Raw genomic sequence first — 24,111 nt, 5'->3', positions numbered from 1 at the left:
TAAGCCCGTGAATCCACGGTAACATAATATGTCAACAAGGACATTTTTCTATTTCATCCGGAGGAGAGTCTGCATGCTAGTTAAGCCAACATTATCCAAGCTGGATTTAACAGCATAGGTTCCATGCCAACACAGACCCAAACATGCTAAAGTCTGTATTGGATTGTAGCCTAAGTATACAACTAGTCACGGCTTGCTATGGGTGCATAGTATTTAATGGTGGTCCAACTATTATTGTTAGTTGATCAACCATAACTTATTCTATGCGGAGTTTTTATTTACTGTGAGTGATTTGCTTTAAACTCCTCACATGAAAGCAACTGTTGAAAGATCAAGACATTTGAGTAGGAAGATTCATAATACACAAATGTTGTTTTGCTTGACGATCCAGCCAAATGTTATTCACTCCAACAACATTTAATAATTTGAAGAATGCTGAGTGAACCAAATTATGGGGTAAGATGCTTTGTATTTTCCTAGCTGCTTGCATTTTGTCAAGTCTAAAGATGTTATTTTTCCCCACTCTGAAATGCTGCACACATTATTTTTGATAGCTCGCCAGGTTCAAAAGCCAAAACACTCCTCACCTATGGAAAACAAAATCAAAATAACCAATGAAAAGGACAGATTATCAGACATGAGTTACTATGAGAGAATGGAACACCTGCATCGGGTCTGCAAAAAGCACATGGAATTTTCCAGCAATCCAGCTGTCCAACAAAATCAAAAGGCAAGAAAGTGTCAGCAAGTTTTAAAACTGTAACTGTGTTAAACAGGTAATGGACAGTATGAATATCCCTTAAAGCAACACTGTGGGGCAGAAGAATAAGTTCATGATGTCATGTCTCTACCCTTCTAGATCCTACAAAGTTATGTTTTTAGCAGGGCGATCCTGTGTTTGGTTACTTGGAAGGAAACCTCATTGTGGTAATTTTGTTCAGTGTGCATAAGACTGCAATAAAGAGATATGCAGCAAGCTTACAAGCAACCACTAGCCCTGTCACAACAGCCATCCAAGTTATTTCATTTAGTCTTTCTAGTGGATTTAGCCTTCATTTGCAGCATTCACAATTCCGGCTACAGAGCAAATTCTCAGATATGTTTAGGACAATAATTTCTTGCCCATAATGAACAAACAAGGCCTGGGACGCTGTTCCTGATATCTTCCTGACACGAGAAGATGCATCTATGTAGATAACCTTCAGCCCTTAGGTTGGGGGGGGGGGCAAGTAGGGATAAGCAAATCTGTGAATTTCAGTTTCCTTCAGATTCTCATTTTCCCAGTCTTGTTTCACATTTCCACATCAGTTTGCAAATCTTTTTCAAAAGGCGTTGTGAAAATTCAGCAGCATTTTAGTGCAAATTTATTTCAATATACATAGTTTTATGTGCAATTTTGCTTAAGCAATTTCCCTATATTATAATGCCTTTTTAATGCTGTTTTCATTTATGTATACTATTTTGTGCACACTTTATTCAAATATATGCATTTTTACACATTCCTTGGCAAAATTTTGAGCATTGCAAATTTTGAAGGATGGCTGTGTTTCGGTTTGTGTATTGTTTCAGAAAGTGTGAATGAGGTAGGTTTGCCTTTAAGCATGAGCTGAATCAAATTTCTCCCCATCCTTAGGTGTGACTATAGTAGCACCTCTCTAATGCATAAATCATATATACAAACATGCACACTTGTCAGCTTGCTTGTACAACTGGCTGTTTGCATCTTATGAAATATAATGTTGAAATGTTAGACATCAACTATAAAACACATTCTCTCTCCCCTCCCCTCCCTCTGAGAGTAATTCAGGAAGGGGAGTTACTGCAGAAGTCAAGAGTGGGACTTGGGAAGAGCACACCTTCAAAGAAGCAACTCCTGGGTGCTTAGAACCCCATCATATATCACATGGTAGTATTTTCTAATTGTATTACCTCGTGTTAGGTTTCAGGTTTTCTACAGTAGAATGAGTTTGATTTGTCGTTATAATAGTCTTGTCCTTTCCTGCAGGGCTTCCATTTTCAGTCGATACAACTTTATATTCTGAAATGATGAAGAAGATTTGTGTTCTGTTATCCTGTCAGTTTCATTTGTTTCCTTTAATCTCCTGGAGTGAATCAGAAACAAGTAATAGAACAAAGCAAACAACATTCGGAATGTCAAAGTGCCAGCCCAGAACAGGGAGATCAAATGAGAGCTTGTGTAGGAAACTCAGTGACTTGACCTTTGGGAGAAAGAGAGATGTGTCTGGTGTGACACATTCCCTCAAGCAAGAACTACAAATCCCAGAGTTCCTGCTGACACTTCCTATGCACAAGGAGGAGAACCTAAGCAGGGTTGGAATTCAAGTGGTGTCAGAACCATAATCTGAGACTAAGATCTTAGGGACAGTACTGCAGATCTCCAGACTCCACCCCTCTTAACTCCTTTGTATGTTAATGGTGTCTTGATTAGTCTTTGTTGTTTATGTTTATTTGAAAACTGAATACAAATTATCCCCAAAACCGAACAATCCTGACATTATATGCAAGGGATGGAAAGCACAATCTAAAGGACATTAGTTAGTGTACCAGCCAGATGAGCAGGATAATAATAAAGGGAGTGGATGGCGCTGTGGTCTGTCTAAACCACTGAGCCTCTTGGGCTCACCGATTGAAAGGTCAGGGTGAGCAATAATAAAAATAGTAGTAGTAGTAGTAGTAGTAGTAGTAATAATAATAATAATAATAATAATAATAATAATAATAATAATAATAATAATAATAATAATAATAATAATAATATACATGTCATTCAGGAGCCTAAGTAACACCTCTAGTTTTTAGAACCAGGCAAGAATAGCTGTGGGGGAAAGTGCAGGCTAGTAGAGAAAGACTAGCAATATTGTTCAGGCTCTAAACTTTAAGAGAACCAAAGTCTAACCTGTAACAGTTTCATTTGGTGGTTTTTCCCAATCCAGTACGACAAAGGTTGGGCAGCCTTCGACAGTTACCACAGTGAGGTTGGTAGGAGGCTTTCGTGGAGGGCTAGTAGGTACCTCTGTGCTGTCCCCCTCTTCCGTTGGAAAGTATTGGAGTGTGTCTGTGATGGAGCATGGCACATCTTCTGGTTTCTTTATATACAACACACCTTCACCTAGAAAAATAGCATCTGTGTTAAGGTGCTTAAAAAAAAATATCCAAGTAGCAAAGAGGATTTGGTGAAGGGAGTAATGATAAAATGGGACAGAGACCTCGGACATAATATTGAATATAATAAATGGCAGACACTCTGGAGGAAAGGCATGAAATTTACAGCGTGTGCAACTCTCCGTGAAAATCTAGAGAAAATGATGTACCGCTGGTACCTGACCCCAGCAAAGTTAGGAAAAATGTATAAAAATGTAGATAACAGCTGCTGGAGATGCAAAGACAAGGTCGGGACCTTTATCCATATTTGGTGGACCTGTGAGGTAGTGAAGGAATTCTGGGGACAAATTTATGAGGAATTGAAGAAAATTTTGAAGTATAATTTTCCCAAAGCTCCTGAACTGTTTCTCTTAGGGATGATTAGTGAGGAAATTAAAAAAACAGATCAAACCCTTGTTCAATATGCTATGGCCGCGGCGAGGATTTTAATAGCGCAAAAATGGAAATCCCCTGACGTACCTACGATTGGTGAGTGGCAACTGAGGTTATATCAATATATTGATTTAGCTAGACTAACACAAAAAATAAGGCTAAATAACACAGTTAAACATAAAGATGAATGGATTAAATTTCTAAATTACTTTGAGATAAACATGGGAATTAACAACTTATCAGTAGACGATAATTAAAGCCCTCGATGTACAATGTCAATGATAGTATTACTGCAGAAGTAATGTAAGGTTATGTACTCCAAGACCGAGATGAACGGAAGTTAATTATTTTGTTAGTGTTTTTGATCTGTGTGTTTTTCTTTTTTCTTTTTTCTTGTTTTTTTGGTTTTTCTTTTTTCTTTCTCTTTTTTCTTTTTTCTTGTTGGAATTTATCTTGTAATATATATGTATATGTATTTTAGAATGTAATCTGCACTTATTTCAAATAAAAGTAATAATAGAGGAAAAAAAAAATCCAAGTAGCAAATGTGGTGGTAAAATTGCCAGAACTGGACTTTTTCAGGTGGTAGGGCCCACAGCTGAATGCTTCTCCATAAAAAAAACCTGAAAGTAAGTTAGCATGTCAGATATCTCTCCTGATATCGATTTTTAAGGTTCTTGGTTTTTTTAAAAAATATAGTTAAGTAAGTGATGATCAGCTGCATGAAAAGTTTTGTAGAAGCCTGAGACCCTTGAAAGTGTTTTGGAGAGGACTGTTATTCTGATGACTATTTTATTATTAGGCTTTTCATTATGTTTTATCATTAATGTTCTGTAATGTGTTTTATGGTGCTGGAGGAGACTCTTGGGAGTCCCACGGACTGCAAGAAGATCAAACGTATCCATTCTTAAGGAAATCAGCCCTGAGTGCTCACTGGAAGGACAGATCGTGAAGCTGAGGCTCCAATACTTTGGCCACCTCATGAGAAGAGAAGACTCCCTGGAAAAGACCCTGATGTTGGCAAAGATGGAGGGCACAAGGAGAAGGGGACGACAGAGGACGAGATGGTTGGACAGTGTTCTCAAAGCTACCAGCATGAATTTGACCAAACTGCAGGAGGCAGTGGAAGACAGGAGTGCCTGGCGTGCTCTTGTCCATGGGGCCATGAAGAGTCGGACACGACTAAACAACAACAACAAATGTGTTTTAATGTTGTACACTGCCCTGGGATCTTTTGATAAAAGGAGGTATACAAATTGAATAAGTCATCATCAAAAAGCTGCACACTGAACATCAGGAGCTGCAGGGATTAAGTTCGTGAGAGGGAGAATGATTAAAAGAGCTTTTAATTTGGGAACTTGGATGATGAGCAAAAATAATTAATATGGTTAAATATCATTTTCACAATCTGACATTACTGCAGCTATTTTAGACATACCTGTGAACCTTCGTTTGCCAGAAGCATCAGTATCTGATGTAGGCTGTGAATTGAACAAAGTTCTATTACCTAAGGAGAGGAAAACCACAACACAATTTTAATAAAAGCATTCCTTTGTAAAGTTGAAATGGCACCTCATATTTCATCTCTCATTTTAACCTTCAATCCACTCCTTAGTGCCTGTTTGGAATCATGTTCACTTTCTATTAGGAGTGAGCTGAATTTGGCTGTGATGGAAAATAAAAGCCTCTTTGCACTGCCAAAACAAAGATAATCATAAAATAAATGGCTGAGCTCATTATTGCTGTTGGAGTCACTTCATGCATAATATACAAAACCCTCTCTGAATTTCTAAAAAAGTTTCTTTTATGTTTTGCTGATGCTCCAGTCCTTAGGGAGGCACATGGGTCTTGTACTTAGCAACACTTTTTAAAAAGTGGAAGGGAAACCTGAGTCAATTCCCCTTTCCATAGCATGCCATGTTCTTTAATGCCCTGGAAGTTGAGCTGACCTCTGGGGCACCGCGGAGGAAAAGCATAGTTGCCACCAGGAACATATAATGTTTCTTTTTTGCTTTGCTTTGTTTTAATGATGCAGAAGTGCAGATATCCACTGTAGGTTTCTTGTCATCCCATGAACCTTGGAGATCACAGCCCATCAGACAACACTTTTCTAAGTGCCCCTTCACTGCCCAGACTATAGTTTACAGCTCTAATATTTCCAAAGAACTAAGCATAAACTAGCATACACTGTTGTGTCTACAGTACTGAGGTTTCCTCCATCTCACCTGCTTATTCTGCACTCTTTCAACCATGTAGTAACTCTTGCTATCTGCAGTATTACTATGTGGGATTTGATAGGTCGGTGCAAGATGTGTGAGCTATAACTCCAATACGTATATCACACTCTCTGACATTTCTCCGATGAAAATAGGGACGTCCCATTCCATAAAGATAATTTTATTATTTATACCCCACACATCTGACTGGGTTGCCCCAGCAACTCTGGGCAGCTTCCAACATATATATAAACATGATAAAACATTACACATTAAATAACCTTCCCTGTACAGGATTGCCTTCAGACAGCTTGGGAGTCAGATAAATCAAGGATGTCCCTGGAAAACAGGGACACTTGGAGGGTCCGATATATATTTGGAACGAAGTGACATTACTTGTACTGCTAAAACTGCTGTTGGTGCTGCTGGAATATTAACCTATGATTTACGCTGCTAATTTGACATAATAAAATAGCCAGAGAAAACTGCCTCTCACCATATGAACTGTCAGGGAACTGCCATCGGAGCATCAGGCGGTGGAGGGTCTCAGGGAGGAAGAAAGAGACTCAACAGCTGAGGCAGGAACCAGCAGGGGGAGGAGTGGATCTCTGAGGGAATGCGAGCAGGAGGGAGGGCTCAGAGACGCTTCCAGCGAGAACAGCGGGGAGGTATCTGAGTCTCCCATAGGGAGACCCACACCTCGCCGGAAACTGTCACGCCGTGAGTCCAGGAGACGCGTTTCCGTTAAGGAGCTTCTTTGCTGGAAACGCTTCCGCAGACAGCCACTGTCAGACTCTACGAGTGACTAAGAGCAGACATGTTTGTGGAGCTCTGTCACACACAGAGGTTTGTGGAGTCGCACAAACTCTGAGGGAGCACGATTTTACGCACAAGCAGCTAATCATCCCATTACAGCAGTCTGACAGTCTCTGTACGCTGCCTGTGCAGGAGAAAGCATCATGAGCGAACCAGCCGGAACCGGAGGAGCAGGAGTTGGCGCTGGTCCAAGCTTGGAAGAAAGGTACCGAGCGTTGGAAGTCCAACTTGCGCTGCAGACGGCGAGGCTTGAGGAGAGAAGGGCTCAGGATGCAGACAAGAAGGGGAGAGCCACTCAGTTCCCCAGAAAGGTACCAGGATTGGTGCAGAAGTTTGGGGGGGACCCCAAGGATTACCATGCCTTTAGGACAGAGATGCAATATGCCATTAATGTGCAGTTCGATGAGTTCCCTGATGAGGAATCGCGAGTTGCTTTCGTAATTGGGCATCTTGAGAAAGGGGCGCGGGACTGGGTTCGACCCCTAATGGCAACGCACAATGACGTCCTAAAGGACACGATGAAGTTCTTTAGAGCAATGGATATCATGTTTTCCAGCGATATTGAGGAAGGGGTGGTGCGCAGACAGCTAATGGCTTGCAAGCAGGGAAGCCGATCTGTCCGTGAGTACTGGACTGAGTTTACCATGCTGATTCACAGACTGGGTTGGGATTTATCGGCGGCACCTATTCAGATGCTATTTGAAGAAGGTCTTTCTTCGGCTGTGAAAGACGAGCTGTCCCGGAGCCCCAGGGCGGTGTCTATGGATCAGTTGACCAAATCTGCGCTGACCATAGGAGCGCGTCAGGAGGCAAGAGCCTTGGAGAGGCGGGAAGGGAGAGGGGAACGTTGGAAGGAGTTCCGCATTCCAGACATTCCTGAGCCAGCTTTCCCGCCGGCAGAGCCGATGGAAATCGGAACAGCGCGCGCGCGCGCATTTTCAAAACCCAGTGAGGGGGTTAAGAAGGAGGGAAAAGGCGCCCGGAAATGCTATCTCTGCCAACAGCCAGGCCACTTTGCCAGAGTCTGCCCCCAGAGGAAGGAATGGCAAGGGATGGTGGGAGCTGTTGAGGGAGGAGAGCAGGGAGAAACGGAGCAGGTAAAAGCCAACGCCTGGTTGCCACAGTCGGGGCACTGCAGCCAGGCCAAAGAGCAGTGAAAGTGCCCGTGCCAGAAGCTCCTCAACCTGCTCTAGTTATTGATGTGTCGCTAGAGCTGCAAAATGGACACCCCCTAAAAATAAAGGCGCTGTTGGACTCAGGCAGCTCCTGCAATTTTATGAGCAAGGAGTTTGCTGCTGAACACCAGATACAGACGATCCCTTTAAGCAACCCCCTGCAGGTGACCACGATCGATGGCAGGGAGTTGTTGGGAGGAGGAGTCAGCTTGCAGACCGTCCCAATGATAATGAGGGTGGCAAGGCACACAGAACTGATAGCGTTTAATGTGGCCACCTTGGGAGGCGCTCCCATTATTTTGGGAATGAGCTGGCTAGCGCTACATGATCCGCTGGTGGGCTGGCATCAAAGAGTGGTTTCCTTTGGTTCAGCACATTGCTTAGAACACTGCAAAGGGGAAAAGGGTTCAGCAGGGGCCCAAGCCACCCTAGCAGGGACAGAAGTAATGGAGAAGGTGAAGGTACCACCACAGTATGCAGATCTCAGCGACGTGTTCAGCGAGAAGGAAGCTGACCAACTACCCCCTCATAGGCCCTTTGATTGCCAGATCAATCTACTCCCTGGAGCACAGCTTCCTGTGGGCAAGTTGTATGCCATGTCAGACAGAGAAATGCAGGAGTTGCGAGAATTTATTGACAAGAACCTGAAGAGGGGCTTCATCAGAGAGTCCAAAGCAGCGGGGGGTAGCCCAGTGTTTTTTGTGGATAAAAAGCACACGGACAAGCCGAGACTTGTATGTGATTTTAGGAGGTTAAATGCAGTGACTGAACCAGTGACTTTCCCTATGCCCAGGATTGATGATATTTTGACCAGGGTGAGGAAGGGAAAGATTTTTACAAAGCTGGATCTAAGGGGGGCGTACAACCTGATACGTATAAGGAAAGGGGATGAATGGAAAACCACCATGTTTACCCCTTTGGGGGCATTTGAATATCTCGTTATGCCTTTTGGATTACAAGCAGGCTCAGCGTGCTTTCAATCTTTTATGAACCACGTACTGGGTCCTTTGCTCTACAAGAATTGCGTTGCCTTCCTAGATGATGTGTTGGTGTATTCGGAGAATGAGGAGCAACATGTGAGAGACGTCAGAGAAGTGTTGAGCAGGCTGCAAGCCAACAGGCTGTGGGTGAAACTGGAGAAGTGTCAGTTTCATACCAAGGAGGTGGAATTCCTGGGGTACCGCCTGTCAGACAAGGGATTGGCCATGGATCCCGGTAAGGTGCAGGCGGTGCTGGATTGGAAAACACCCAAAACCAAGAAGGATGTGCAGAGGTTCCTAGGGTTTGGAAACTTTTATCGTAAGTTCATCCGAAACTTCGCCCACCTGACGGCGCCCATTACGGACTGTCTCAGCAGTAAAAAGAAGTTTGTATGGACGGCGGAGGCGGAGCGAGCGTTTGAGGAACTGAAGAGGGCCTTCGCCTCGGAAGAACAACTTCTGCATGTGGACTTACAAAAGAAGCTGAGGGTCGAAACAGACGCATCTGACAGAGCCATAGGGGCGGTGCTTCTTCTGCAGTCGGGGAAGGAGGAGTCAGAGTGGCGACCGTGTGCCTTCTTTTCGCGAAAGCTGAACAAATCCGAGAGGAACTACACGGTGTACGACCGGGAACTTCTTGCTATTCATGAAGCTTTCCGGAAATGGAGGCACCTGCTAATTGGTGCACAACATAAGGTGCAAGTGTGCACGGACCATAAGAATCTAGAGTATTGGAGAACTGCGCGAGTGCTCAACCAACGGCAGTTGAGATGGGCCCAGGAGTTCTCCAAATTTAACTTTGAGATTTGTTACGTGCCAGGCCCAGAGAACGTTAGGGCGGACGCTCTCTCACGCAAACCTGAATATTTGGAGGGGGAGGGAGCACCCGAAGAGACCCATGTCATTCCAGAGGACCGCTGGGTGTGTGGGGCGGCATTGGTGGGGCAAAGGGAGTTGGTAGAGGGTACGGTGCATGATGAATACGCCCAGGACAAACTCAGGGGTCTCAGGAGGGAGGGAGACAAACCCGGGGGTTTTGAGGAGAGAAACGGGGCATTGTACTACAAGGGAGCGTTATATATACCCGAAGGGGAATTGAGGGAGAAGGTACTCAAGCAACTGCACGATAGCCCCACAGCAGGGCATTTTGGGCAACACAAAACCATGTGGCTGGTTACCAGGGAATTTTGGTGGCCCAAGGTCAGGGAAGATGTGCGGGAGTATGTGAGAGGGTGTGAACAATGCCAACGAGCCAAGGGGGAGAGGCGGGCACCGGCAGGTTTATTAGAACCACTACCCACACCTGAAAGACCGTGGGAAGCAGTGGCCATAGATTTTATGACTGATCTGCCAAGGTCTAGAGGGAAAACAGCCATCATGGTTGTGGTAGACCTGTTAACTAAAATGGCCCACTTTATAGCCTGCTCACATGCGGTCACAGCAGAAGAAACAGCCAAATTGTTTGTAGAAAATGTGTTTAGGTTGCATGGCGCCCCCTTGAGGGTGGTTTCAGACCGAGGGAAACAATTTACTTCCAGGTTCTGGAGGAAGCTCATGAGCTTACTGCATGTTGAGGTTAATTTCTCAACGGCCCGTCATCCAGAAACCAACGGGCAGGCGGAAAGAGCTAATGGTGTTCTCCAGCAATATTTGAGGTGTTATGTGAATGACAGAGAGAATGATTGGGTGGAGAAGCTGGCGTTGGCAGAATTTGCCTACAACAATGCAGAGAACGTGTCCACGGGGATGAGCCCCTTTTTGGCTAATCACGGGTGCCATCCCAGAGCCTTCCCAGGGGGGGAAGGGGAGAACTGGAGCGTTCCAGCTGCAGAACAGTTCGTTGAAGAAATGGAAGCGATCCATCGCCAGCTCCAACTCAACTTAAACAGGGCTAAGGAGGAATATAAGAGGCAGGCAGACAAAAACAGAAGGGAAGGTGAAAGCATCAGGGTGGGGGACCAGGTGTGGCTGTCAACCCAAGGGTTGCCATTCAAAGGGGGTTGTAAGAAGTTAAGACCCAAAAGGCTGGGACCATTTGAAGTCATGCAGCAGGTCAACCCAGTGGCTTTCAGACTCCGGTTACCGAACCACATGAAGCTGCACCCAGTTTTCCACAGGTCATTGCTGTCACCGTATAAAGGGGACAGTGAAGGGAGGGTCACTAGGGGACCAGCAATGGAGGAGAAGGAACACAGCTACCATGTAGCGGAGATCCTCGATTCCAGGTGGAAGGGAGATCAAGTTGAGTATTTGGTAATGTGGGAAGGGGAACCGGAGTCGGAAAACACCTGGGTTAGGGCAGAGGGTGTCAATGACGAATTTTTAATAGAAACTTTTCATCAGAGGTTCCCACGCAAACCTCAGCCTGTAGCGAGGTTCCGAAGGAAATACTTTGCCACCACCGACGAGGAAGAGGAGTTGGAGGGGTTCACAGATTCCGAAGAGGAGGAGGATTCAGCGAGCCAGGACGGCGATCGATGGAGGGAGTTGTTCGAGACGTCTGAAGATGAAGAAGATTCTTTTCGGGGTTTTAACCCTTCACCTCCCAGGGAAGAGGAAATGGGAAGGGGTGAGGGGGGCCCTGGAGGGGAGGTGGATGTCAGGGAACTGCCATCGGAGCATCAGGCGGTGGAGGGTCTCAGGGAGGAAGAAAGAGACTCAACAGCTGAGGCAGGAACCAGCAGGGGGAGGAGTGGATCTCTGAGGGAATGCGAGCAGGAGGGAGGGCTCAGAGACGCTTCCAGCGAGAACAGCGGGGAGGTATCTGAGTCTCCCATAGGGAGACCCACACCTCGCCGGAAACTGTCACGCCGTGAGTCCAGGAGACGCGTTTCCGTTAAGGAGCTTCTTTGCTGGAAACGCTTCCGCAGACAGCCACTGTCAGACTCTACGAGTGACTAAGAGCAGACATGTTTGTGGAGCTCTGTCACACACAGAGGTTTGTGGAGTCGCACAAACTCTGAGGGAGCACGATTTTACGCACAAGCAGCTAATCATCCCATTACATGAACCTACCCAGATCCTGTGATCACCAGGTGGGGCCTTTCTATGTGCGCCTCCTCCACAAAAGATCTGGAGGGTGGCGACACAAGAACAGGTCTTTTCTGAAGTGGCTCTCTGTTTGTGAATGCTCTCCCCCGGGAGGATCAGCTGGCACTTTCATTATACACCTTTAGGCACTAAGCAAAAACCTTCTTCTTCAACCATCAGCCTTTGCCTGATTAACACCCTATACCTTTTTAAAAGAGTTTGTGGTTTGGGGAGGGGGTCATTGTTTTATTTTGTTCTTTTTATTATGTATTTTGTACACAAGATTTTATATATCTTGTATTTTTATGTTGTGATTACCCTGTGATCTACAGATGACGGGCTGTAAACAAATTTAATCCACAACAACAACAACAACCTACAAATGTACACCTAAAATTCTTACTATAATCTGGAGATGATGATGCTGTAGGGGTTTTTTTATGTGATCTTGTTTTCCCATGAGCTGCTGGCCCTGTAGGCTTTGCTGTGGAAAATGAAGAGGCTCGTGGCATCAAGACATTTCCTATTGGAAAATAGAAACAAATCTGAATGTCCACTTAGAATTAATGTAGCATTGATTCTAAATAAAACATTTCACAGCCCATTGAAGAAATTCAACTTTTTAAGTAATCTTCTTGCTTGATTCTAGAGATGTACAAGCAGATACGAATTCTTATGTCAGCTTCAAGTGATAAAATGATTTAGATATAAATTCACATTTTTATATTGCATATCTATGCAACTTTCTGTGGTTTTTTTCTTGGTTCATTTGTGCCATACTCTATGTGTTGAAAGGGATAAATGGATAAACAACGGTAGACTGGATCAGGCTCAGCTAAGAGAGAGAAAGAGAGAGATCCAGACATGTATTAAAGTATTTTCAAAGCACCTTTCACCCCCAAAGAATCCTGGGAACTGTAGTTTATTAAGGGTGCTAGAAATGGTAGCTTTGTGAAGGTAAAGGCTCCAGCTTCCAGAACTTTGGGAAGGAAGACATGTGCTTAAATTATGAATCAAATAGGCTTTAATTATATAGTGTGAGTCTGCCCATAGGCATAAATTGACATAAACACATGCATAAATGCTGTCTATCCATGCTGAATAGCTTTCAGTGGAATTTTCATATTTAATGTGAATCTCCATCCACATTCTGGGAGATTGAGGAAAACAATTAAAATATCTTTTGTAAATCCCTAACTAGCTTCCTTTCTTCTCTTCAATCCAGACAAACTCCTTCCCTGACCATTCCTGCTATGTCTGTTCTCTTCCATTCCAATGCCTCTCTGCCTATGGTCTTTTGCTTGGCTTCCTCTATGGACAAAAGCCTTTCTCAGCTGCTGTCCCGCCTGCCTTGAATTGCCTTCCAGAACACCTGTGTGATGCCACCTCTCTAACATTCTTTGAATTTCCCCTCAGAACCCATCTTTTCCATGAAGCTTTTGAAACCATGCCCTCATCTCCATAGCCTACTGCAACTAAAATTAAATTAAACTTAAGTAGAGGTTATTGAAATATATGCACTCTTCCCTCATTGAGGCTTGCCTTTATTTATTTTCCCACTTCTGTGCTGAATTATCAATGGAAAAAGATTAGTTACGATGAGAAATCTAATTTCTTCCTCCCATTAAAAATGGGAGACAATTAAAAACTGTTATTCCTGTCCTGTAATTCGGTGAGCATTGAAGAAATGTTGGCAGAATTTATCCAAACTAGAGAGACTTAATTCTTTTAGCAAATTCAAAGAAGGTTGCTTGTTATTTGTTATTACAAGTACTTTTCTGTATACTCAAAAGAACTGAAGTTCTGCTTAAAAAGCTGTTTGGCACTTTTCATGGTTGAAGATGGATGCGGGGATATATTAACAGTTATGCCCTGCCAGTAAACATTCAGAAGCTTGCAGCAGATTTATTAATATGTCTGATTACTCCTTCCATTTTAAGTGATTAATGATATCACGTCACACAGGACACAAACAAAGCACTTTTTACATAATGCAGAAAGAAAAATGAGATAGTTTGAAAGATAAAATTAAAGCAGTCTATTATTATTATTATTATTATTATTATTATTATTATTATTATTATTATTATTATTATAAAACCCTCCTTACACAAAATTATGCTGAGTCTTGAAATACCCTATCTTAAAAAATATATAAAAACCCCATATTAATAGGTTTTCTTTTTCTCCTCTAGAATTTACTATACAAGTAGCTTCCAGTTCATGTGTAAACTGTCTTCAGTTTTAGGAAAAAAGGAAATATAAAAAGGTATCAGCAGTTTAGTATCTTACATTCAGATGAAATTTAATGAGAATGTAAAAAAACCAACAACTGGGGACATGTTAAAACACCATTTTTTTGTGGAATGCTGTTATCCAAGACCCCCTTCACATATGCTAGAGTTGTGAAGACCCCATACTCTCTACTGCACATGTGGTTAGTTCTCTGCAATGTTCATAGAAGAAACTAGGAAAGCCCCAGTGCATTTAGAACTCCGCGCATACATCAGAACCACTAAATGAAGTCAGTTCATCTTCATCTGAACACTGAGCTATGTTCTATGGTAATATCCCAGGTGGTTTTGTGTGTGTGTGTGTGTGCAGGTGTGTGTATATCACAAACACGTGGACAAGGTTGATCATGTAAATCTTCAGACTTAATTTTGCTGCTGTACCAGGAAAGAACCCAGAGGCTTGTACTATAGCATGCAATGGAACATCAACCTAGAAAACCAGCTCCTTTCCTTTCTTGGGATAACTGGGGCTTATAATCAAGACTGGGGCTTTTAATCATTCCCAGGATAGCTGTAAAAACATTATCATAGTTCAAAATGAATGCAAAAGAATCCTTCTTGTCTGGATACCTCTGACACATTCTGTAATTGTAACTGATTCAACGCTGAGAAAAACAGAGTTTGTTAGAAACAAATTACAAAAGCCTCATGAGATGTAAGCAAGTGTTTGAGCATATGAAAAAAAGCAAGATTTCTGGATTATGCCCATGGTCAAAAACATTTATTTGCCCAGGTATTTGGCTTGACTGAATTGTTGCCGTTGGAGATGAGCGCAGCCCTTGCTGGACTTGCTAATTTGTTGTTTGTTTCAACAACATTTTTAGAAGGTTATATTAATTTATAATGTAGTTTTATGCATGGTTTTTAATATATTGCACCTTGCCTTGAAACTGAATTTAGTGAAGAGTGGTCTAGAAGTGCCTTAAATAAAATAATGAATGGATGAATGAATGAATGAATGAATGTAGAACAACTGCCTCATGAGACAACATACCTGAACCTCCAGGTTTACCGGTCACCGTGTTTGGTGGCAAAGGTTTTCTTCGCATTGGTGTAGGCTTGGCAGGAGCTAAGGGAGGTCGCGGAGAGTCAGGTGGTGTAGCTACTGTATAACGTTACAAGACACCACTGTTAACGGAGGAACCGCACACCACGTAATCAGAAAGAGAAAAATGGCTAATAGCTACACTTCTCAAGCAAAATTTTAAGGCATGAGCTTCAGCGATAAGAACTGCAAAAGAACACAAAACACAAGACAGGGAATAGCTGAAAGGAGTTATTTTGAGCTTTTACATTTCTTGCATGAAAATATGCATGCATCCAGCATCAGACCAAAACAACAGCACAGCAAGGCAGCTAAGCTAGTTCATAAAAATGTATGCCTCCTGTTCAGTTGAGAACCCTTCTTTCATGACCTTACATTGATAGAAAACAGAATTAAGTGGCATTGACAAGCCAGTTAGGTCAAGGTGAGCACAAAAACCAATAATTTCTTGCAATAAGGCTATTGCCACCGATGCAAAAATATGAGATTTGGGCACTAATATAACACTGGTATTGGTCAAAGGAATAGAATAAGACATCCCTGATCTCTCCTAGAGCAGAACCCACAGCTCTTCCCACATCAAGTTCAGATGATGGCCCTAGTGGGAGAGCGGTGATCTTCAGAAATCCACTGTGAATTAATGAGAACCATAGAATGGTAGAGTTGGAAGGGATCGTGCCAAAAGCATTTGACCCATCCATGTGTTGGCCGGTGAAGGGAGGAAGGCTCGACACACAGCTCTTAAAAAGTAAGTTGCCCATGCTAACGCAGGATATATTCCTAGGTTTGGAATGTAAGGGCTCTCTAGATACAATGCAGGTGGAGTGTATAATATTAGCTGGATATACTCTGATTTCAGAACTATTATAATGGATCCTACGAAAAGTCAGTTGATGGATAATTTAATTCCATTTGTGCTCCAGGTGCCTATCTGTTAAATGTTGCAATTGTTATGTTATTTAACTTGGTGTCAAGACTGCAGTAACCAGCCCTTTTATGTTCACGTAAATTAAAGCCCACTGTCCTTTACAGGGTTAAAAGCATTCTGTAGTTTATATTTTTAAAGCTTTTCTTTCCATGCATTCTTTCCAAGATTTAATTAATGCTAGATAGAATTTGAAGGGAGAAACTTTCAAAAACATCAGTATAACAAGCTCATGCATAGCTTCAGAGAGGTTGTAGTACGTGAATTGAAGACCAGCAAACAGAGATGCCAAAGCAGCACTGAGCAGTATGGACTACTGTGATGAATGCAAATTATTATCATGTATACATTCTTTTCAACAGGAGCACACAGGTTCCCAAGATGATTATCAATCATTCCCTCTAAATAGAAAGTAATTTAAACGTCAGTTGTATGCACACTTACTGGAAAGCAAGTTCCATTGAGACTCGGTGGGGTTTGGTTTCAGGTTATCAAGTTTAAGACTGGGCCATTAATTTATTAACTGAATTTTTCTACTTGTTAAAAGTGTCTTCAATGCTAAAAACAGTGAGCAGCATTCCATTTGTGGAATGGGGATTCCCTGCCTCCTCATTTTCTCTGCTGCTCCTGGCATCTCTTAGAACAGGCATAGGCAAATTTCAACCCTCCAAATGTTTTTGAGACTACAATTCCCATCATCCCTGACCACTGGTCCTGTTAGCCAGGGATGATGGGAGTTGTAGTTCCAAAACATCTGGAGGGCCGGAGTTTGCCTATGCCTGTCTTAGAAAACAGCTCCAACAGACTGGACATGAACACATCTGTCAGTTCCTCTTGCTCTCATTCTCTCACTTCAGTTCTTCATCAGTTTGTGATTTTTTTAAAAAATAAAAAGGTATCACTTTTGCAAGCAATTTCCCCTCATTTAATGTATTTCATGGCATTTTTGTTTGTGGAATGCTCTCTCCAGGGAGGTTTGTCTGGCACCTTCATTATATATCTTTAGGTGCCAGGCAAAAACGTTCCCTTCAATCAGGCCTTTTAAATAAAATACAGCCTTTTAAATATGTTTGTGGGAGGGGTGGTTATTGTTTTGTTGTTTTCACCTTGTATTTCAGTCTTGTGAACAGCCCTGAGATCCTATAATGAAGAGCTGTATGTAAGACTAATAAATAAATAAATTAAATTAATTAAATACTGTAATTTCCCCTGTTTTTTAAGTTTAAAATTGGAGGTCATCTTATACACGGAATGTTGCAATTAATTATTTCTTAATTTGGGGCTCAAAAAATAGGGGTCATCTTATAAATGGGGGTGTCTTATACACGAAAAAATACGGTACTCACTAGCGTATCCATTTTTATGCACTTTCCCCCAATATACCAATTTTTGTACAACTATGCTGGCTGTTTAGCCATAACAATAAACATTCATTCATTTTTGTACATATTACCGTATTTTTCGCTCTATAACACGCACCCGACCATAACACGCACGTAGTTTTTAGAGGAGGAAAATCCGTAGGCATGCCACCCGTAGGCATTCCCTCCATAACACGCACAGACATTTCCCCTTACTTTTTAGGAGGAAAAAAGTGTGTTATGGTGCAAAAAATATGGTATTTGGTTGCAGAACCGCATCAGAAATTTCAGAAAAGTGAAAAATTCAAAGGAATTCAGTATTTTGATTTGCTTATTATTTTGGAACCTGTGGAGGCAGGTTCACATTAAGATCCTAAACAAACCAAATTGTCTTCTCCACCCATACTGGGGATTGGAGGAACCTGATGAAACCTGGGTGGCAGGAGCAAGAAACATGGCCAGGAACCCGAGATTGCCTTTTACACAAGCAAAAGTGCTCTCCATTTGCTTAAGTTCTCAAATAAATCCAAGCCAAAATGCATTTTTTACATCATTGGAAATGTATAATTTAAATATGCTTAATGCACAGTATAATGTGTAAGATAATAGTGACACTTCAGGCTTTGAAGACAGAGACTTTTTATTAATTAATCCATGGAATAGTTACAACATATTTCATTTCCTTGTCTTGTGTTCTCTTCATAGAGTGACTGGACAAAGTGTGTTTATGTCCTTTCCTAGTATTGGGTCTCCAGTTAAAAATTTAGCAGGAATATCTGTATGCACTTTGATTTGTACCCATTCCCTCCTGAAGGCTTCAGTGGGATAACAAGGGTGATATTCCAATGCCCCCAACTTTAAGACCTAGATACTCTCCTCAGCTAATGAACGCCAGTGGGAAAGAGGACAAGTGACATGTTTTTTTAAAAAAATGCTTTTAATATATAATGGTTTAAATTTAAATGGGAAATTACTTCCAGTAAATGTTGCTGGACATAGTAATAGAAGATTCTTTACTTACCAGGGTCTGGTTTTTTTCTTGCGACTGAGGAATGCACTGATGTGTTTGAACCCGTACTAGAGCTTGTACTAAGAAGCCTAGCAGCATCCTGGTCTATTAGTTTGTTGCCTGTGAAATAACATTTAAAAATGCATATGTCATATTGCACATGTTCAAAGAAACACAAGGGATTTCCTCCAGACATCTGGTGAAATGCCAAAGGTCAGTGGATCTGGTCAAAAATCCAGTGACCAGTAACACATTAATTACTGTAAATCCATAATTTTAATAATTCAAGAGGTGGGTGAAGGACTTTTAACAATTTCTACATTTGGCCTTCGCTGTTAAACCCTCACATGAAAATCTAGATTATAGGAAATATTTGATTCATTTATAAACATTGTCCAGATGAAATACTGGGGGTAGGAATTCAAATACATGGCTTATCACTATTTTAATACCCTTTATGAATATTAGAGATTTCTTACAAAAACTGCATGGTCCTTACAAGAGTTGACTAAGGCTGTCCCATGTTTGAATAGCTGACTTCCTCCAAAGTCCATGAAAATAAAATTGTCATGTCTATTACACTTACGAATTTGTCTTCTCTTGGCCTACCACTTAATAACCACATTGCTTCTGAATGATCCAATTCTTTGATGCCTCAACCAATATAAGCAGCCTCATGTGATTGCGTATTTGATTTGTTGTTTGGAAACTGTTTCATGGTTAAATACTCTTTGAATTGGCAAGGGTTATTACTGAATGGCAGCACTACATAAAAAGTCTACATAAAGGTCACTACCCAAATTGTTAAGCAGAAACAGTTACTACATTTCAGAGATTGGAATAATTTACTGAACACAGTTTGAAGAAACTGTAAAACTCAAACTTGACCTACATAACACAGATTATCTTTATTAGTTCACCATATAATGTGCAGAATCCAATGTTGTGCATGGAGTTTTCCACTTGCACACCAGAACTACTTCTTTCCTCTCCTCCCCACTTATCATCAGCCCTGCACAGCCTCAGAATCTGCTCCTGACAGTCCTCCACTCAAGTAGATTTTGGGAGCCCACAGGGGACTGTACTGGGGATCAGGATCAATACATTCCATCATCCAGACAATTCACTTGGAGATTATTGCTCCACCTCCATAACCTAAACACATCATTTCAAAATAATTTAAATCAAACTTTCTTTCAGGTATGTGTGTTTAGGATTCCAGCATTTGACTGTAAGCATTCTGTAAGCATTTGACCACTACCCTTTTAGCTGCATAAGCATCATGCAATTAATTATATCACCTTTCTACCTTCCTTTTCAGCTGTTTTGTAGGCAGTTCAATATGAAAGCCCAAACAGAAATATGCAAAACACAATGGAATCCTAAGGATGTTTACTCTGAAGTAAATTCCATTGAATTAAGTGGAGTTTGGTCCCAGGTACGCGGGTGGCGCTGTGGGTTAAACAGCAGAGCCTAGGACTTGCCGATCAGAAGGTCGGCGGTTCGAATCCCTGCGACGGGGTGAACTCCCGTTGCTCGGTCCTAGCTCCTGCCAACCTAGCAGTTCGAAAGCACGTGAAAGTGCAAGTAGATAAATAGGTACCGCTCCGGTGGGAAGGTAAACAGCATTTCTGTGCGCTGCTCTGGTTCGCCAGAAGCGGCTTAGTCATGCTGGCCACATGACTCGGAAGCTGTACGCCGGCTTCCTCGGCCAATAAAGCGAGATGAGCTGGACCTAATGGTCAGGGGTCCCTTTACCTTTAAGTGTACATATAATTGAAGTGCTAAATGTCTTTCAAAAGAAATTAAATATGCAACTGATAAATAATTTGTTGCTCATCCTGGGCACAAACAATATTTATATTTAAACCTTAACAATAATAACCATTATAATGAAAACCTCTGTTACCTTTTGGTACTTTATCCCATGTCAAGCCTCCAGATGTTCTTGTTCTGCCAGGGGCTGGTGTTGTTTTACCAACAACTGAAAAGAAATTGCAAAGAAAAGTAAAATCAATAGAAGGTAATGATACATTTATTTCCACTGCCGACTATTTCTAGGCAGGGAGCTGAGGTTATGGTTTTATGGCTGTTAGTTTCCCTGTTTTTGTAAAAATCTGAAAAATTAAAAATAACATTTATCAGGAAATATCAGAAAGGTAAATACTGATCATACATGTGTGTTCCTCCACTAACTTTGCTGCTCAAAAAATGACTAACAATGCAAATACAGATAACTGCAAAAACAAGTTCTTTTCAAGGCACATTTTACTTGAAGTATCTGGACAACAGATTATTATTATTTATACATTAAATGTATATTAAATCAGTAATGATGTATGGATAAAATTATGTATTTTAATATTGAATTAAATTATCATTGGAGACCCTCCAAAAATTGGACTAGAACTTTTTGTAAATGCGATCAGCCCCAATATCTGGACTATCTCAGAATATGCAGGTTAGAATTGCAAAACAATGCTTCAGTCTTTTGTAGCGATTAGCATCTAAGCCAAGTCAAAGTAATAAAAGAAGTAATACTATCCTAATACAACAATTAATAAACAAACAAACAAACAAACAAACAAACAAACAGAACTGGAATGTTACTCTATGGAAAAAGGCTGCAAAAAGCTTTTTCGGAAATAAACTTTAACATGTGCTTCCCTCAAAACTTAGGAAACAAAATTGCTGGTATGTACTGCTTAGATATTGGGCTGTGAGTAACAATATGGATCTGTAAGCATTTGACCAACTTTTTTAAAAATCCAAAAAGCAATATATTACCAGGTCTGGTCTGTGACTTATCAGTCATCTTGGGTTTTGCAGTAGTGAAGTATACTTTATGTGGTGCTGCTAGAAGGAAAACAAAACTAGTTTAATTTCTAAGGATATGAAGTACAGTAAAGATAACATGCAGCGTAAGAGATGATCCAGGTACTGCAACTAAAGGCAAAATAGGAGTCTGTTATGTTAAAAAAAGTCTAGCATTATCTAAAATCTGTTTTAGAGGATTATGCAAGCTTACAAAGCATTTATATAACCAAATCCACAATTTCTGCTATTTCAGCAATTATCCCAACATTTGACATTTGATTTTTTTAAAAAACAAAACAAAAAAACCCCTCAGGTGTTATCTCAAGACATCACTCACCCTACCAAGATAAATTCTGTGGTCCTTATCATAATTTTATATGATACATAAATGTTGATACTATAATGTAGCAGCTAAGGTATAGGTAAAATAATTCAAACCCCACTTTGGGAGTTGAGCACAACAGATCCACAGCCAAAACTGAAACCCATAGAATGGTTGAAGGGTTTGATTGCTTTCATTTTTATTGTCAGCAATGGCTTTGTCCACTTTTATTTTATTGTCAGCATGCAGCCCCTAATAGATTATCTTTGAGGTCCCAAATTTGGGGACCGCAGCCTTCAGTAGAAAAATAGTTGCCGCCCCTCTCCTAACCTGTGAGCTTGCACTTAGAAGGTTGAGCATGTTGATGGAGGAAGAAGAGGGAAGAGTTATCTCTGTTACAATCAAATGTTCAAAAAGTAGTTTTTGGAGGGTTAAAATGTGTGTACACTCATACCTAGAGTTGAATGTGCTTTGGGTTGAGCGCATTTGAGTTGCGCTCCATGGCAACCCGGAAGTAATGGAGCATGTTACTTCCGGGTTTCACTGCTCGTGCAGATGCTCAAAATGACGTCACATGCATGCGCGGTAGCAGTGAAACGAGACCCGCGCACGCGCAGATGTGCCGTCGCATCTTGCGTTCCATTCGGGATGTGAACGGGGCTCCGGAACGGATCCGGTTCGCATCCCAAGGTACCACTGTATTATTATAATACAACGAATGGGAAATATATGGTTAACATTCAGGAGCTACTTAGCAAACACTCAAAATACTGAATTATTTCAAATGAAACAGCATCAAATAAACAAGATTACCAGTTTTCAAATGTGGACTTTCAGTTGCTGTTACACCTCTGAAGGGCTTGGATGAGGCTAAAAAGAAAACATCTGAATTAGTGTACACAGTGTCTTCTTTAAATGGAATGCTATGGATTTCAAACAAAAAGTAGACCCTTTTCCAAAGCAGCGCAGAAATTAAAATGCTTGTTGCTGGAAATCTGGTAGGAAGGCATTATTTATTTTTATTCATTTAACAACATATTTATACTGCTTGATTGTAAGAAAACCTTTAAGCCATTTACAAAGTCATGCATTCACAGATGATGGGAATTTTGAGACCAGGAGAAAATTCAGCATTAACAGACAGAGACTGAGAAACAGAATGATGAGGTAGTGTTTTGATGACAATCAAGGCTAATGCATGAGGTGGTTGTTTCTAAATGGAACAGCAAAGAAGCTGGCCTGGATGCAATTTAAGACATAAATCAAGCAAGTTAACATTGTTCCCCCTGCCCTAACCCCAGCATAAACCTGTAGGAAAGGTAAAGAAATAATTTCAGCCAAGGAAGAAAACATAAAATAAATATTACCCAAAGTATCTTTGGAGCCATCGAAAACATGAATGTGGAGGTTAATTGACCCCAGGTCCGTTGCAATTGGTGCTACAGAGAACAACATAGGATTGCCAACTGAGATTAGGGCATAGTTTGTCTGAGTCACACATGAGATGAGAACAAGCATGAGTCTTTCTTTATTTTGTTTGAGAATAATAAGACACAATATGCTATTTTCTTGCAGGACAGACATATTACAAAGTAACATTTGATATTTTTATTAAGTCTGTAATTAGGTACGTTGTATGCTTCCTGGGAAATGTTGGGAAAGATTGAGGGCACAAGGAGAAGGGGATGACAGAGGACGAGATGGTTGGACAGTGTTCTCGAAGCTACCAGTAGGAGTTTGACCAAACTGCGGGAGGCAGTGGAAGACAGAAGTGCCTGGCATGCTCTGGTCCACGGGGCCACGAAGAGTCAGACATGACTAAACGACTAAACAACAACATGCCTCCTGGGCAGATACTAAGACTAAAGGAATAGCTATTTATATTAAACCTACCTATGTCTCTCTGCCCACAGGTAGTGCTGTGGTCTAAACCACTGAGCCTAGGGCTTGCTGATCGGAAGGTCGGCGGTTTGAATCCCCACGATGGGCTGAGCTCCTGCTGCTCTGTCCCTGCTCCTGCCCACCTAGCAGTTCGAAAGCACGTCAAAGTGCAAGTAGATAAATAGGTACTGCTCTGGCTGGAAGGTAAACGGTGTTTCCGTGTGCTGCTCTGGTTTCGCCAGAAGCGGCTTAGTCATGTTGGCCACATGACCCGGAAAAATTGTCTGCAGACAAATGCCAGCTCCCTCGGCCAGTAAACCTCCTACCTCTGCCCCAACCTCCTACCACATCTACTCCATAAAGCCCCACCATGATAGAGGGCGGTGGGATCACACCCTGAATATGTTTCTCTTAAAGAACCCAAAGCTAAATCAATATAAAAAGACGTAATTAATAACCCACTCCAACAAATAAAGAAGTTAAAACATGTACTAATACTTGGGATCCTGCTAAAACTTTAAAAAGATGATGTTATGTAAGTTCATATGTGGATTTAGCCAGCTGCAAAGTTTTAAAAAGTCACGTTATGTTAAGTTATCTCATGTGGGATCCTTCTGCCTGTCTCCTCTCATGGAAGGAGACAACACAGGGATCCAATTGCTCCTTTGCTACTCTGTCAGTATTT

The 24,111-nt window shown here is 41.6% G+C and overlaps 1 protein-coding gene across 43 annotated transcripts in view; it reads right to left on the bottom strand.

The window, feature by feature from the left end:
• The window catches only part of ABI3BP (ABI family member 3 binding protein), a 141,603-nt gene that overhangs the window by 9,698 nt on the left and 107,794 nt on the right, over nt 1-24,111 (bottom strand). For 33 of the 43 annotated variants that reach the window (XM_081198868.1, XM_081198867.1, XM_081198865.1 and 30 more), the window contains 10 exons: nt 22,913-22,984; nt 22,359-22,415; nt 21,194-21,262; nt 20,316-20,390; nt 18,419-18,526; nt 15,061-15,171; nt 12,176-12,295; nt 4,994-5,062; nt 2,918-3,130; nt 1,930-2,038 (listed from right to left, as the gene is read on the bottom strand). In XM_081198868.1, the coding sequence (XP_081054994.1) occupies nt 1,930-2,038; nt 2,918-3,130; nt 4,994-5,062; nt 12,176-12,295; nt 15,061-15,171; nt 18,419-18,526; nt 20,316-20,390; nt 21,194-21,262; nt 22,359-22,415; nt 22,913-22,984 (1,003 nt within the window). The remainder of the gene's footprint in view (nt 1-1,929; nt 2,039-2,917; nt 3,131-4,993; nt 5,063-12,175; nt 12,296-15,060; nt 15,172-18,418; nt 18,527-20,315; nt 20,391-21,193; nt 21,263-22,358; nt 22,416-22,912; nt 22,985-24,111) is intronic. The other 10 variants (XM_081198879.1, XM_081198893.1, XM_081198894.1 and 7 more) reach the window with 6 other exon arrangements.

This window comes from Podarcis bocagei (assembly GCF_964188305.1).
Source record: "Podarcis bocagei genome assembly, chromosome: 6".
In the NCBI taxonomy this organism is placed as follows: domain Eukaryota; kingdom Metazoa; phylum Chordata; class Lepidosauria; order Squamata; family Lacertidae; genus Podarcis; species Podarcis bocagei.
Note: the sequence above shows the minus strand (reverse complement) of the source record. Positions and strands in the feature narration are given on the sequence as shown.